The sequence below is a fragment of the Salminus brasiliensis genome, chromosome 18 (assembly GCF_030463535.1).
Source record: "Salminus brasiliensis chromosome 18, fSalBra1.hap2, whole genome shotgun sequence".
Taxonomy (NCBI): Eukaryota; Metazoa; Chordata; class Actinopteri; order Characiformes; family Bryconidae; genus Salminus; species Salminus brasiliensis.
This window is the reverse complement of record NC_132895.1, coordinates 3,394,908-3,407,999: the sequence shown is the minus strand read 5'-3', so window position 1 is coordinate 3,407,999 and position 13,092 is coordinate 3,394,908. Positions and strand designations below refer to the sequence as shown.

Sequence of the window (13,092 nt, the reverse complement as noted above, 5' to 3'; positions counted from 1 at the left end):
GTCCAGTACCCTTTTTCTAAACAGTGTATCAGAGCTTGAGCTGCCCCCTGTATAGTGCGCGTTGTCACGTGGGGCATTTTGAACACAGCCTAGCAGTCTGATTTCTCCCTCGTGTGTCTGATCTCATTAGTCTGACTGATGTGTCTCCAGCCTCCGTTTCCTCTGTGTGCAGTGGGAAGCAGAAATGGAGGATGGATACCACAAGCCACCATGTTTCAGTTTGCTTTTGGTCTATACTTTTATCTTTTCCTCACTATAGTCTCTACATCCTCCCTCTCTCTCTCTCGCGCTCTCTCTCCTTTCGCCCTTCCTCTTTCTCAGCTGTTAGCATGTTTTCTGTGTGAGTCATTAGCCAGGGCACAGCTGATTAGAACTTTATTTGACCTATGAGGTTCTGACCCCTGCAGCCACAGGATGAAACGGTGCTTCTCTACAGGGTCTAAGATGTGTGTATCAAGTGTTTGAGTGTATTTGCAGATCTGTGTCAGTGCAACTTTAAGTAGCTGAATGCGTTCATTAGAAGGGGAGTCCGCAAACATTTGGACATGGTGTATTTATTCAATTATAGCTGAGCTATAATTGCAAAACAATTTTTTATTAATTTAGACGCTGGATGCACACTTCACACACACACACACACACACACACACACACACACACACACACACACACATTATCTGTGTCCTTTTAACACAGGGATGTTTGAAGAGTAGAGATGGAATAGTTTTCTGTTAATAATTCATCAGACTCCGACCTTGTCAATACTGCTCAGACCGATTGGCTATTACACCTGGGTTGCTCTATATTGGGTGTTTTGCCCTTGTGGAGTTTTTTTCCTATTGATAAAACCCTAAGTGCTTTTCTTTTTTACCATGGTGACCTCGTCCGACCCCAGGGAAGGCCAGCTGTCTAGCTCGAACACTACCAGTGAACCTGGTAGTACTGTATGCATATAAACACACAATAATACACATCACTGCTGCTGGAGTGATACCGAGGTGAAGAAAAGGAGTGAGAGAGGGTGTGTATTGTAAGTGGAGGAACGAAGGGCTGAGAAATAAAGAGCGAGAGTAAACTGATGTAGGTGTGAAGCGAATCAAAGCCTGAAGGGTGTTTAAAGTAACAAAGACAGGAAGCCATTGTGGTCTGTGTGAATCGTTTCCAGACAGGAAACTATGACACGGCGTGGTCCTAAGTGTGTATTGGCCAGATGCAGGGTTAGCTAGCGAAAATGGCCTGCTTGTTGTCATGGCTGCAGCGCAGAGAAACATATACAGTAGGGGTGGGCGACAGGACGAGATCCATGACTCTCCCGAACAACAATATTTGAGGAAATGGAGTCGCCACTACTCCGGAAAAGGTAAAGCCTGTCCCGAAAACATGGTGGTATTCTCACAGTCTGAACCCAGTGCATCACCGACACACACTATATCAGTGACATTCAAACTTTGAGCCTGTGTCTTTGTTAAGATGCAAAAGTTCACGTTTGCTGTGAAGTTTAGGACGTGGAAGACCAGTTGAACAGGATGTTACATCCTCAGCACAGCTGGCCAACAGCTCCTTCACCTCTCAGTTGTACATAAACACACACCTGTCATCCTATTCTCTTGGGAAAACTGACAATTAAACTCTGCTTAAAAAGACAAAGACATAGAACCGTGCTGATTTACTGGCTCTGTACGTGGAGGAAGGGCAGGTTTTTCTACTTCTTGCGAACTGCGTTACACTGGAATCATGTTAAAAATGTACCTGTGACGTTTTTTACGTCCGAGAACTAAAAACTATGCACCAAAAACAAAAGTGTTGACTTTGGGAATGTGCCTTTCAACTAATTTAGATTTTTAAGTAACCACAAGACTTGATAAACGTCTCACCGGTTAAACACAGGAAAAGGAATTCCTGATTAACTGCAATTTAACGCCTGTTGTTATCGGTTTGCGTTTATTGAATGATTGGTTTAAAATTATGCATGGTGTCCACAGGTGACCCTGAGTGTTTTTTGATTTGTTCATTTTTGGTTCTGAGTAAATGCAGGATGGGATGGCAATAACTCTACACCAATGTATGACCATCCAAAAAAATAGCTATTTCTCGCCCCTGGAAATACCGCTGCTATATGGAGACGGTATGGATGTATGAGAAATGGGATGTCGCCCATCCCTAGAGTCAAAATAGGAATGTCTTCTAGTTTTTCTCTCCTCAGAAGAGCATGCGTCAACTTGTTGGTTTGTCACATTTATAAAAACTTGGTTGTTTTTGAACTGAACTGACATCAACTAGAATAGTCCTGGCCAGTGACTCTGGATCGGAGGCCAATCCAGGCATTTTTATTGGATCAGGTATAGGCATTTAAATGTTCAGATCCATGTGTGATCCACATCTGCTGTAGCAGAGTGCTATGTAGTGTCCTCTAGGTGCCATTAATAGACATGAGCCTCAGCTGGTGCAGACAAACTTCTCATTTTTTGAGAACTACCCCAGACAGAGTTCATCTGTGACATTATTTCAGTGAGTACAACACAGCCAGGCTTTATTTGAACTGATAAGTGCGGTGATGTTACCAGTTAGCGTCCAAAACAATTCTAAGTCTACATTCCACTGTCTGGTTAGAAACCAAACGATGGTGGGAATGCTCTGTTCTACCAGCTAGAGAACCACACTCCTTTCTTTGGTTCTAAACCGGCTCTGAGGAGGAGGCTCATGCTAATGACGCACACTAAGCAATCTGACTGCACAGTTGAATGGTCAAGTGGTCAGACTGCTGCGTTAGTCTCTGGCTTGCTTTTGTGTTTTGCCAGTTTCTGTTTAATTATTTACAAATAAATGTAGAAAGTGCATATCGTTGATGTCAGAGAAAAACCTCATATCTGCCAATTAGCACCTTTCCAGGAAAAGGAAAAACCCTTCTTTACTTTTAATAGAAGTCAGTGTACAAAGATTTTGTTCCAAGTCAGTTTGGAGCATTTCTATTGGTCCATTCATCATGAAATTTAAAGTCTATGCAAAAAAAAAATGGCAGATTTACATTGACATTGTCAAATAAGGTACAAGGTTTTTGCGTGAATTTGTCTATTCGTGAAATGGCTGCCTGTGTTGTGTTGACGCTGCGTACTGCACTGTAGTGTCACTGCATTAACTCATGTCTTGGGTAGCGCAAGAGTAGCATGTCATTTAAAGGCCATTTGAGACTCTATTCCAGTGTACTGGAACATGTAATCTAAAGACTTCACCGCATCCTTTATGGTATCGCTGGTTCTTCTCTTCTCTCTGGTTCTCGCGGGAACCTTCTGATTTGGAACTTTCTGTCCGCTTCCGTCAGCTGTTGGTGTCTGAGTTTTGGAGGAGGGAGTGTAATGAGTGAGAGCTGAGATTCCCCAGACTCCTCTGTGATTGCAGAAAGAGCTGGGTCAGACTGGCAGTAAATTGCTCTTATCAAACACAGCTGGGACTGGCTGATAGTGTAAAATATGCAAACCGAAGCCTGGCCTGTTAACCCAGAGAAAGCTGAATATGGCGAGTGTTAGACATCTGAAACAGTTGCATTTCACCTTGTAGACTTTTCTAATGAACTGTTACAGGGAAGAACTTGTTTTAGGTAATGCTTCGTTGTGTGTGGCTGTATGGCTGTATGTCAGATGGAAACTCCCACTGTAAGTTAATAAGGCTTTGCTAATTAAAATGGAACCTGCATCTTTCTCTGACAATCAGGCCTGGGTTTGTGGGAGTTGTAAGAGCTCTGAGTGTGATAGCTTCTCAGATACTGTTCTTGTGGCTCTTCTTTTAACCTTTAAACCTTCCTGTCAGATTTGTTACATACATAGGTTAGTGAAACATGGGTAGTAAAATCTGTTGATAACTGTTTAGTCATTTAAAACAACACTGGACAAGGTGAAAAGATCAGAGGAAAAAACTAAATAGAAATGGAATATACAGAAATAATACAATACAAATATATTCAGTTCAATTCAATTAAACTTTACATGTCATTATTCTAAAACAGGGTTGCACTGTACAACCAAACACTGCTAGGCTAAGTCTCTCGTGCACAATGGTTAGGACGTACAATAGTGCAAAGACAATAGACAAAACATGAGACAGGGTGCATAGACAATACGTACAAAGACAATAAATACAATATATACAAATGTGTGCATAAGGGATGGGTGATTACAGTCCAACAACTTTGGCCCTATAAAGAGAGCAATTAATACATATAATAAATGCTTGAGGGCCAAGCAGCTGGTATTAGATGAGTGTGAATGGCAAATTGGGCAAAGGTTGCTGTTTTAACTGAGTACAAGCAGTGCTCTTGTAATTGCTTCCTTAGCTTCCAGTTGACATACAGGTGACTATTCTACCTGCTATGATGTCCTCATATAGCCTGTTGTGGAAGGTTTCATCACTACTCATGAAGGACGTCCATCCTGCAGTCAGTGTATTTCCAACTCAAATCAGGCATCTGCAAATTACCCCCACTGTGTTTGAAGGGAAACTCTGCAGGGCAGTTGATCTCCTTGGAAAGTACAGTGGATAAAAAGACCAGGCCGGATCAGTAGTTCTGATAGTGTCTAAAATATATAGAATTATATTATCAGCTACTGCTTTTGTAATTGAGCGATTAAAAGTATTTGTCATTTCCACAATCTCTAGGTAGTGAGAGATTGGAATAGAGACGTCTGCTCTGGGACTATAGTTTTCCAGGAGCATCTTTGTGTTATGGTCATTTTAACTGGAGAGAGTGTTTAATGGGATGTTTGCTTAATTGATTTTGAGTAAGCTAGGTCTAGTCAGTTAGAGTTTTCTTGCAACATACAAGTGCAGTCGTACCAGACATAAATACAGTGATGATGCACAGTGACCTTGGAAAGATATTGTTTAAATTATATATATATATATAAACATCCAAGACAAAGCCTCTGTTGTGTATAACTACACAGCCTGTACAGAGAAGTGCTCTGGAATACTAGAATAGATAATAGAATATGCTGATAATAGTGGGGTCTTTCCTTCAGCTCATGCTAAAGCAGGCCAAGCTGCCTTTTCCTCTTTGGCTGAGTTCAGAGAGTATCACTGCCTTGGCTGTGAGGGAGAGGTAGCCTAATTACTAGGTTTCAGTTAGACAAAGTGTGTGTGTGTGTGTGTGTGTGTGTGTGTGTGTGTGTGTGTGTGTGTGTGTGTGTGTGTGTGTGTGTGTGTGTTTGGAGATAGACACTTACTGACTGGCCCTTTTACACACAGTTAATGCCAAGAATTCTGTCTGGTTGACTAAGTTTGGTGTGGTTTGGCTTCAAATGACGGTGTGCTGTTTCAGACTGTATTAAATAGCCTCCATCCCTCCATCCACCCACCTAGCCAACGACCCAGACACCCATTCATTCATCCATCCATCCATCCATCCATCCATCCACCCATCCCTATCTCCCTGCCTCTGCTTAAACTTAATTATAGAAAGAAGTTCCAAAAAAATAAAGACAGCTAGGCATTAAAGTAGTGACTCTGGAAGTAACAGTGTATAGGCCCCTCAGTGCATATGAAAGTTAGCAACATTTCTATTAGTTTCAATGTTATGGGGATAACACCTAAAAAAAACACACAAAGAAAGTAGATGTGTTGAATGAGTGTGAGTCATGCATGCTGAAATGATAAAGCGTCTGTTTCACCGTGTCCTGCTAATGTGTGAATTTAATGTGAGGGGAGGAGCAACACGCACACCCTCGAACAGCTTGTGTGAGTGTGATCCATATTAATGTGGTATAATGTGTCATAAAAACAGGAAACGCACACACTAGGGCTGCATGAAACGGGCAAAATTCCTTATTGTGTTTACATAGCTGCTGTAACACACGGCTGCACTGAATATCCACTGTGGTTTGATCAGTAGTGCATTTGCACTGGGCCCCCATCAATGCAGTCACAATTATTTACTTAAAGAAATCTATCAAATTAAAATTACTGATAATATTGCCTGCTTGTGCTTTATCGAATATGAGTCTGCGGCATTAGATCTAGTTGCTAGACCTGGCTCATCCCCACTAGCTTGGAAGAGGCTTCTCAAAAGACCATGTCAAAATCGGTTGCAATTGAGGACTGCAGCTCGACAACAAACTTATTTCATTAGTTGCGAACTAACTAACTTCTCTGCTGAAAATGGAGATTATTAAAAATGTAGAGTCCGCTGCCCACTACAGGCCGAAACCAGCCAAGTACCTGTTGGACCATAATCCGTGACCGTCGAATTCTGTAAGCTCAGTGGGTCGTTTCTGAGATTTCTACTTGTGTGCAGTCACATATTCTGACAGAGACAGACATTATCAGATTATGTGACTGCACTGTTTCCTCTAGATGTGTAGAGGGATGACGAAATGTGCTGCCGCCAGAAAGTGGGACCCCTGCATACTTCTGTAAGAAACAGTGCAGTCGCGTAATTTTCAGCTTAAGTGAAATAGATCTTGAATTTGTTAAGATGATTAAGATAAGATAATTCTCAGTGTCACAGCAGAAAAGGCATAGCAAGACACTTGGATGCAAAAACGTAAATAAATTACACTAAATACACAAAATAAATAATAGAAGTAAAAAGCAAAAACAATATTATTTACAGATTATTTACAGGTAATTGCAAATGACTCTTAATTGCAAATGTGTGTGTATGTGGTATTGCACATTGTATTTTTACATTGAGGGACCTTTATTCCCTGAAAATATATGTGTAGCTTAAGTGTGTGTGTATGTTGTTGTCCGCTGGGAGCAGTGCTGGTTGTGGAAACATACATAAAGTGAAATGATAAAACCATAAAAGCTGAAATACAAATATGTCATATAAATATAGTACATTCATACTAAATTACAGTTAAATGTAAAAAAAAGATACATGTTTGTAATGTCAGTAACACTTGCATTTTTGCTTTTATTTTACTTGAAAGCTTCAGTTTTAAGTAAATGAATAAATAGAACAAGCTATCGCAATGCAAGACTTTTACAAACACATTTTGAAGGATGAAAAGTATCGTCTAATTATCGCTATCGGCAGAATCACTGAAAATATCGAGATATCATTTTTTTGTCAATATCGCACACCTCTACTCTGCACCATGACCTCTTTTACAGTTCATTAGGCCAGAGCTGCACTTTTAAAAATAAAGGCGCCACCAACTACCCTGCAGAGTTTACCTTCAAACACAGTGGGGGCTAAAAGTTCTTCGGTGGCATTGCTCAAAGAACTCTTTGTAGCACCTCTATTTTTGAGATTGAGGTGCTGAAGCATCTGTTATCTGGTCATGGTTTGAACAAAACATGCTTTCTTTCTCAGCTCTTCTTTCAATAAAGAGGGGAAACCTGCAGAACAGACACGGCAGCTTCAGAAAAAAAAAAAGTGACATGACTAACATCCGTCATCCATCCGAGCTTGCATGTAACATCGGAGCTGGGAGGGAAACCACGACTGCCTTGGGCTCATTGTTGGTGGACAGCTGAGAAGTTGGTGCATAGCTGAGATCAGCAAGTTGGACACTGTCCCACAGTGTGTTTCTGTGAATGAGATCATCATCTCCACTCATTGCTTTCTGGAACAACCTACCCAATTCCCTAGGTGAAAGAAGGTCAAGGCACGGGATGGAGGATGCAGGGAATTATATCGGAACACAATGCATTGATTTCTTTCTTTTTTTTTTTCCCTCCTCCAGCGTAGACTGCAGACTGCTGATGTGCAGAGTGAGTGATGCTGACGCAGAGCAGACACCAAGGTCCCCATAGCATTATCTGTGTCTGAGTTTGATAGTATTTTATGGTACTGTGGAGGATAGGGTACGGTGCACAAGGCACCATCGCTTTGAAGCTTATGATTGTAATTTGGAGAAAGAAAGACAGTTCGGGGAAGTTGTTTAGCACACACAGCTGGAGCGAACATGTTTCAGCTCTTTCAGCTTAACCCTTAAGGCTATGCTGGGCTGCTGTATAGTCAGAAACTTGCTTAGTTTTGGAGTGGGGTGTGTTGCTTCTTTACTGAGCATGACTCTAATCAGCCATGCAGCTGCAGTCCTGACTATGGGGCTGCAGTGTGAGTATGACATGGTCATGCAATACATCCCTGGTTGGATGGATACTGTTTGACTTGGATCTGAAAGGCTCAGAATGAGACAAAAACAGTGCATGGTTGAAGTGAGATGAGCTCTAATGGGCTTTATCAGTGTGGGGTTAGGCTAATATCTAACATATTAATACATTATACATTGATACGCCTCTCTGTCGTGTAAGGCTTCACGGCAGATTGTATCTTCCCCATATCAATATGTTTACTCCAGTCATGTATACATTATAAAGAAAGTACATTATAAATATCTTGATGTCATCTGATCATTGAATTCTGGTGGCAATTCCTGCGTTTTTAATATTGTAATATAAATATTTTGCAATATTAAAAATATACATATTTTCCTCTTTGCACATTGTTTGCTTGTCGCTTTCTGATTGTAGATGCTGTACTTTGACTTTGGCTGTGGTGAGAGCTACTGTGATGACATTTTAGGATTGTTGGAAACCTCTCTACTGATCTTGTGGTTCTGCTCTTGGGCTGATCTAGCGTCTGAACTGTTCTCAGATCTTTTTAAAACCCCGTTCCCAGACTCCTCTGCATCTACAACCTTCTTTCTGAAGGCCTCAGAGAGCTCCCTGGATCTGGCCATGATGGTGATCTTCTTCACCCCTCACTTCCTCAACCATCAATCAAGATCAGACCAGACTAAACGTCTGAGGTTTAAATAAGACTCCAGACTCCTCCAGAATAATCCTCTCCATCCATGTTCTGATCATCTGCAGCTGATGTTCTGCACCTGTCTAATTCTACACATTTGAAGGAGTAATATCTGGGTGGGGGGTGGGGGTGGTCTTTTTACCTCACAGGAAAATGACATTTATTTTAATTTCATTTTATAAATGATGATTTAAAGACATTTCTTCAGGTGTGTAAGTTTAGTTAGATGACCTCCATCTCTCAGTGTTGATCACATGAAGATCCATCAAATGTCCAGATGTTTAAATATGTCAAAGAAGACATAGGGCGTCCTTTGTATACACTGTAATCAGAGTTCTATGAGGCTGAAATATTAACATTGGGATTATTAGGATAGGTAGACTTGTGAGGTGGACTCGTACATGCTCAGGCACCCGAGATACCAGCAGCCATATGGGTGACAATTGATTTGATTCTACGTACCAGGTGAAGTATCTCAGTATCAGGCAGGTGAGAGTACATGTCCACTGTAAATAATAAGGCAGGTGGATCCAGGTCGGCTGAGTTGGTCTGAAGTGCTCTTTGCCCCTCTCTCCGGCTGTGGGCTTTCCCCTTCGGCAGGGGCTGAGGCCTGGTCTCCACAGCGACCAGCAGCCAAGGTAAACAGTAGGAGCAGTGTTGGAGCTGAATCAGCCAGTGTTAGTGCCCTGGAGCAGGGATGGCGAGAGTTAAATAGCACAGAGAGAGGGAGAGAGAGCGCGAAAGAACGAAGGACGGGGGTAGGGGGTTGAGGGGTAAGGAAAAGCATGAGCGAGACTAGGATGAGACAGACAAACCGAGACAGTGGGGGAGAAGACAGCGGGAGACTGAAATAGAAGCGAGAATGAAAGAGAAACGATGGTGTGGAGTGAGAGAAGGAGAAGGAGAGGGAATGGGAGGTATAGAGAGAAGGCCCATTCATATCTAAGGCATTGAGAACAGCTCTGAAAAGAACAGAGGTGCACATTATCTCCATGTACGGGGAGAGATCTCCTGCATTCAGCGCTTGCACAGCCTAGAGTACTGTGGTTTGTCCACTGTTGCTGTGGACAAACGTGTAATTCATACACACAATGGGAAATTTTATATTATTAAGAATCACTGAAAGCTTGGTCCAAGAGGTGCGAAAGAATAGCAGTACAAGTGCTAAAGCTAACTGCTAAGCTGTGTGCATCTCATTTCGTACAATAGTAATGCTTTACGAGATTTACCAGTGATCTACACCGACTTCCATTTATGACTTGTAGGACTCTAAAACAGCAGGCTGATGCTAAAGAAGCATGCCGTTCATGACCAACGGATGATTACTTTGCGTCAAATTACAGCGGACTCAAAAAAATGCTTAAGCCGTTCAGTGTTTTGACTTGACTTTTTTTTTTGTCTTTATCTTTCTTTTTCTCAAAGCTGTTGGAGAAGCAACGTGGGATGGAGAGCATGGTGGAGCTGCTGCAGCTGTATTCAGTGCAGGACGAGGCATATGGGGACCTGGTGGAGGCCACCACCGAGCTCTACCACTACCTGCTGCAGCCTTTCAGAGACATGAGGGAGCTTGCCATGCTGCGCAGACAACAAATAAAGGTCAGGAAATATATACACATAAACAAACATGTAACAAACAAGTGTAAACAAATAACATGAACACATGAAGGTGAACATAACACAAGGGTTGGGTGGTATCCACTTGTTTAAAACAGTTATACAGTCTTAAAATAATAGCGGTATACAAAATTACATGAATTTCGTACCTCATGTTGTCTTACTTTAAAACCAAAAAATGACCAAATACCACGTTCAGTTTGCTCACAGGGGGTTAAGGTGAAAACTGCACAGTTTTAAATCAATTATTCAATGAATGTTAAACCATTACAAATGTTGAAGTGCTCTGATTTAGGAGAAGCTTGTTAGCAGTAGCTTAGTTAGCTGGGTAACAGTTTGCTCACCACAGAACAAATTCAAGTCTGGCTATGACTCTACTGCCTGGTGACTAATGATTGATAGACTTCTAAAAGCACAGAAAGCTGAAATTAAAGGTTTTTTAAAAACACATTTTAAACCTTGGTTTAGGTTCTATAGCCCACTCTAGCCTTTGCTTAGCTAGCTCGGCTACAGCCACACTGAACATCAGACAGCCCAGTGCTGCTGCTGCTGACTGACAGCTGAGCAAAGTTGAGCGACTGGTGTTGGGAGAAACAGAAAGGCGAAATGAGAGGTCGGTTCTGCTGTTTGGACACATAGCCGGCTATCTAGGCCTAGATACGTTAGCTAGCAGGTTAAACACCACAGCACAGGCCGTGTTCCATCTACCTGAGGCTCAAATCACACCTGTTATCTGAGCAGGGAGTCGAGGGAACGGTCTTAGACCAAGCAAACGTGGATGAGGCAGCCTGAAAACAGTGGAAAACACCCCTGTCTTTCAGTCAAACTCAGCATAGCTCCCACAGCACCCTGTGCCTCTCTTAAATGCACATGGGAGAATGAGCTTATTTGGCCTTGAACTAGATACAGACACAGAACAGAAATCTGACACATCAGACGCGTCGTTGTTTTCAGATACCGTTCTCCTTTTTAAATTCTGCAGTATACGGTATTACTGTTATATCGCCCAAGCCTGTATAGCACAACTAAAGCATACCTTTAAGCATACACAAACAAAAAAGTCAGTTGCATGCATGCTAGTATAATATACACTATATTATAAAGTATAATATAGTTATTATGTAGCAGCACATTATTTTATTGTCTCCCAATATATTAGAAATGCATCCATTGATACAATAGGGTAAAAAAAAGTTTTTTGACCAGACTTAAAACATAACAAAGTCCTTTGTGATTTATTAAAATGATAATTTGCAATGGCCAGTATTGCAGTGAAATAGGGGCAGTGGTGGCTCAGCAGTTAGAGCTCTGGGCTATTGATGATAGGGTTGTGGGTTCTATACCTGGGCTTGGCAAGCTGCCGCTGTTTGGCCCTTGAGCAAGGCCCTTATCCCACTCTGCTCCCCGGGCGCTGGAGTCGGATGCCCACCACTCTGTGTGTGTGTGTGTGTGTGTGTGTGTGTGTGTGTGTGTGTGTGTGTGTGTGTGTGTGTGTTCACTACCACAGATGGGTAAACTGCGGAGGACACATTTTGCTGTACACATATTTGCCTTTACCTTTAAAAATAAATGTACACACACACACACGCACTACCTATTTCTGTTTACAGAACTGTACTTACACAAGAAACACTTACACTACCATTGTCCCCACGCACTCTTTTGGAAGACCTGTGCTGGCTCTTCCTCCTGGCGAGTCCTACCATCAAAACATGTGACTAGTTTCTTTGTTTAATTTAAGTGGCCATAACCTCCTGCTCCCCCTGGGTTGTCATGGTGACCCCATAAGCCCCCTGAGTTAATGATATTAAGAGCAGTCAATGACCGAGATCTGGAACACGGTAAGTAGGAGAATGACCCAGAGGGAGAGAGGGATATAAACAGAGACTGGGGACAGCAGGCGCATATGGACAAAGAGGGAGTGGAGAGGGTGGAAGAATACTGTGGAGAGGACAAACCGATGATTTAAGGGCAGCTCTTATGTAGGTTTAAATCCCCCACCAGATCAGGAAGAGTGTAGCAGTAGTACTGCTGTGATGAGCTGTCTCCACTTTGCAAAGCTTACGGATCACCTCACTGTTGGGTCTCTGTCCAAGCTTCCTCTCCGGAGAAGTCCACCATGTTTTCAGAGGGTCCAGCTATTTTTTTTTTATAACAGCACAGCAGTTTTCCTGTAGTGTCCTAGATGGCAGATAGAGTATGTAATGAAAGAATCTGCAGCTTGTTTGAAATGCAGAGACGATATTTCACGCTGTCCACACTGACAAAAAAAATTCTTGCAGAACATCTGGTTTTACATTATTGAACATCAACATACCCAGCAGTCACCGGACATCAGTTTGACATCAGACAGATATTGGACTTTAACCATATGGACATAGAATTATGGTGGGAAATCAGTCACCTATCCTTTAGAAACCAACAGTGGGTTGATCCCAAGCTCCAATGCTAGACGTTGAGTTTTGGTGGGAAATCGATCACATGTCCGTCAGAAACCACCATTTAGTCGACCTCAGCGTTGGACAGGCGTTGAATATTGGTACCGAACACCAGGACTTAAAACCAACAGCGAGGATTAGCAGACCTTGGGTTTGGTCACCAAACCTCACAACGAAACGTTGGTATTTTACGTCAATATGACGTTGGCATGTGATGTTTGAAGGATGTTGGATTTTGGTTTGGTCAACTTACAACCTACAAAATCTCAGTGCCAGCAGACGTTGCTGTGC

General features: G+C 42.2%; 1 protein-coding gene across 2 annotated transcripts in view; it reads left to right on the top strand.

The window, feature by feature from the left end:
- The window catches only part of jmy (junction mediating and regulatory protein, p53 cofactor), a 41,857-nt gene that overhangs the window by 4,829 nt on the left and 23,936 nt on the right, over positions 1-13,092 (top strand). For both annotated transcript variants that reach the window (XM_072661453.1, XM_072661452.1), the window contains exon 2: positions 10,172-10,345. In XM_072661453.1, coding sequence (XP_072517554.1) covers positions 10,172-10,345 — 174 coding nt within the window. The remainder of the gene's footprint in view (positions 1-10,171; positions 10,346-13,092) is intronic.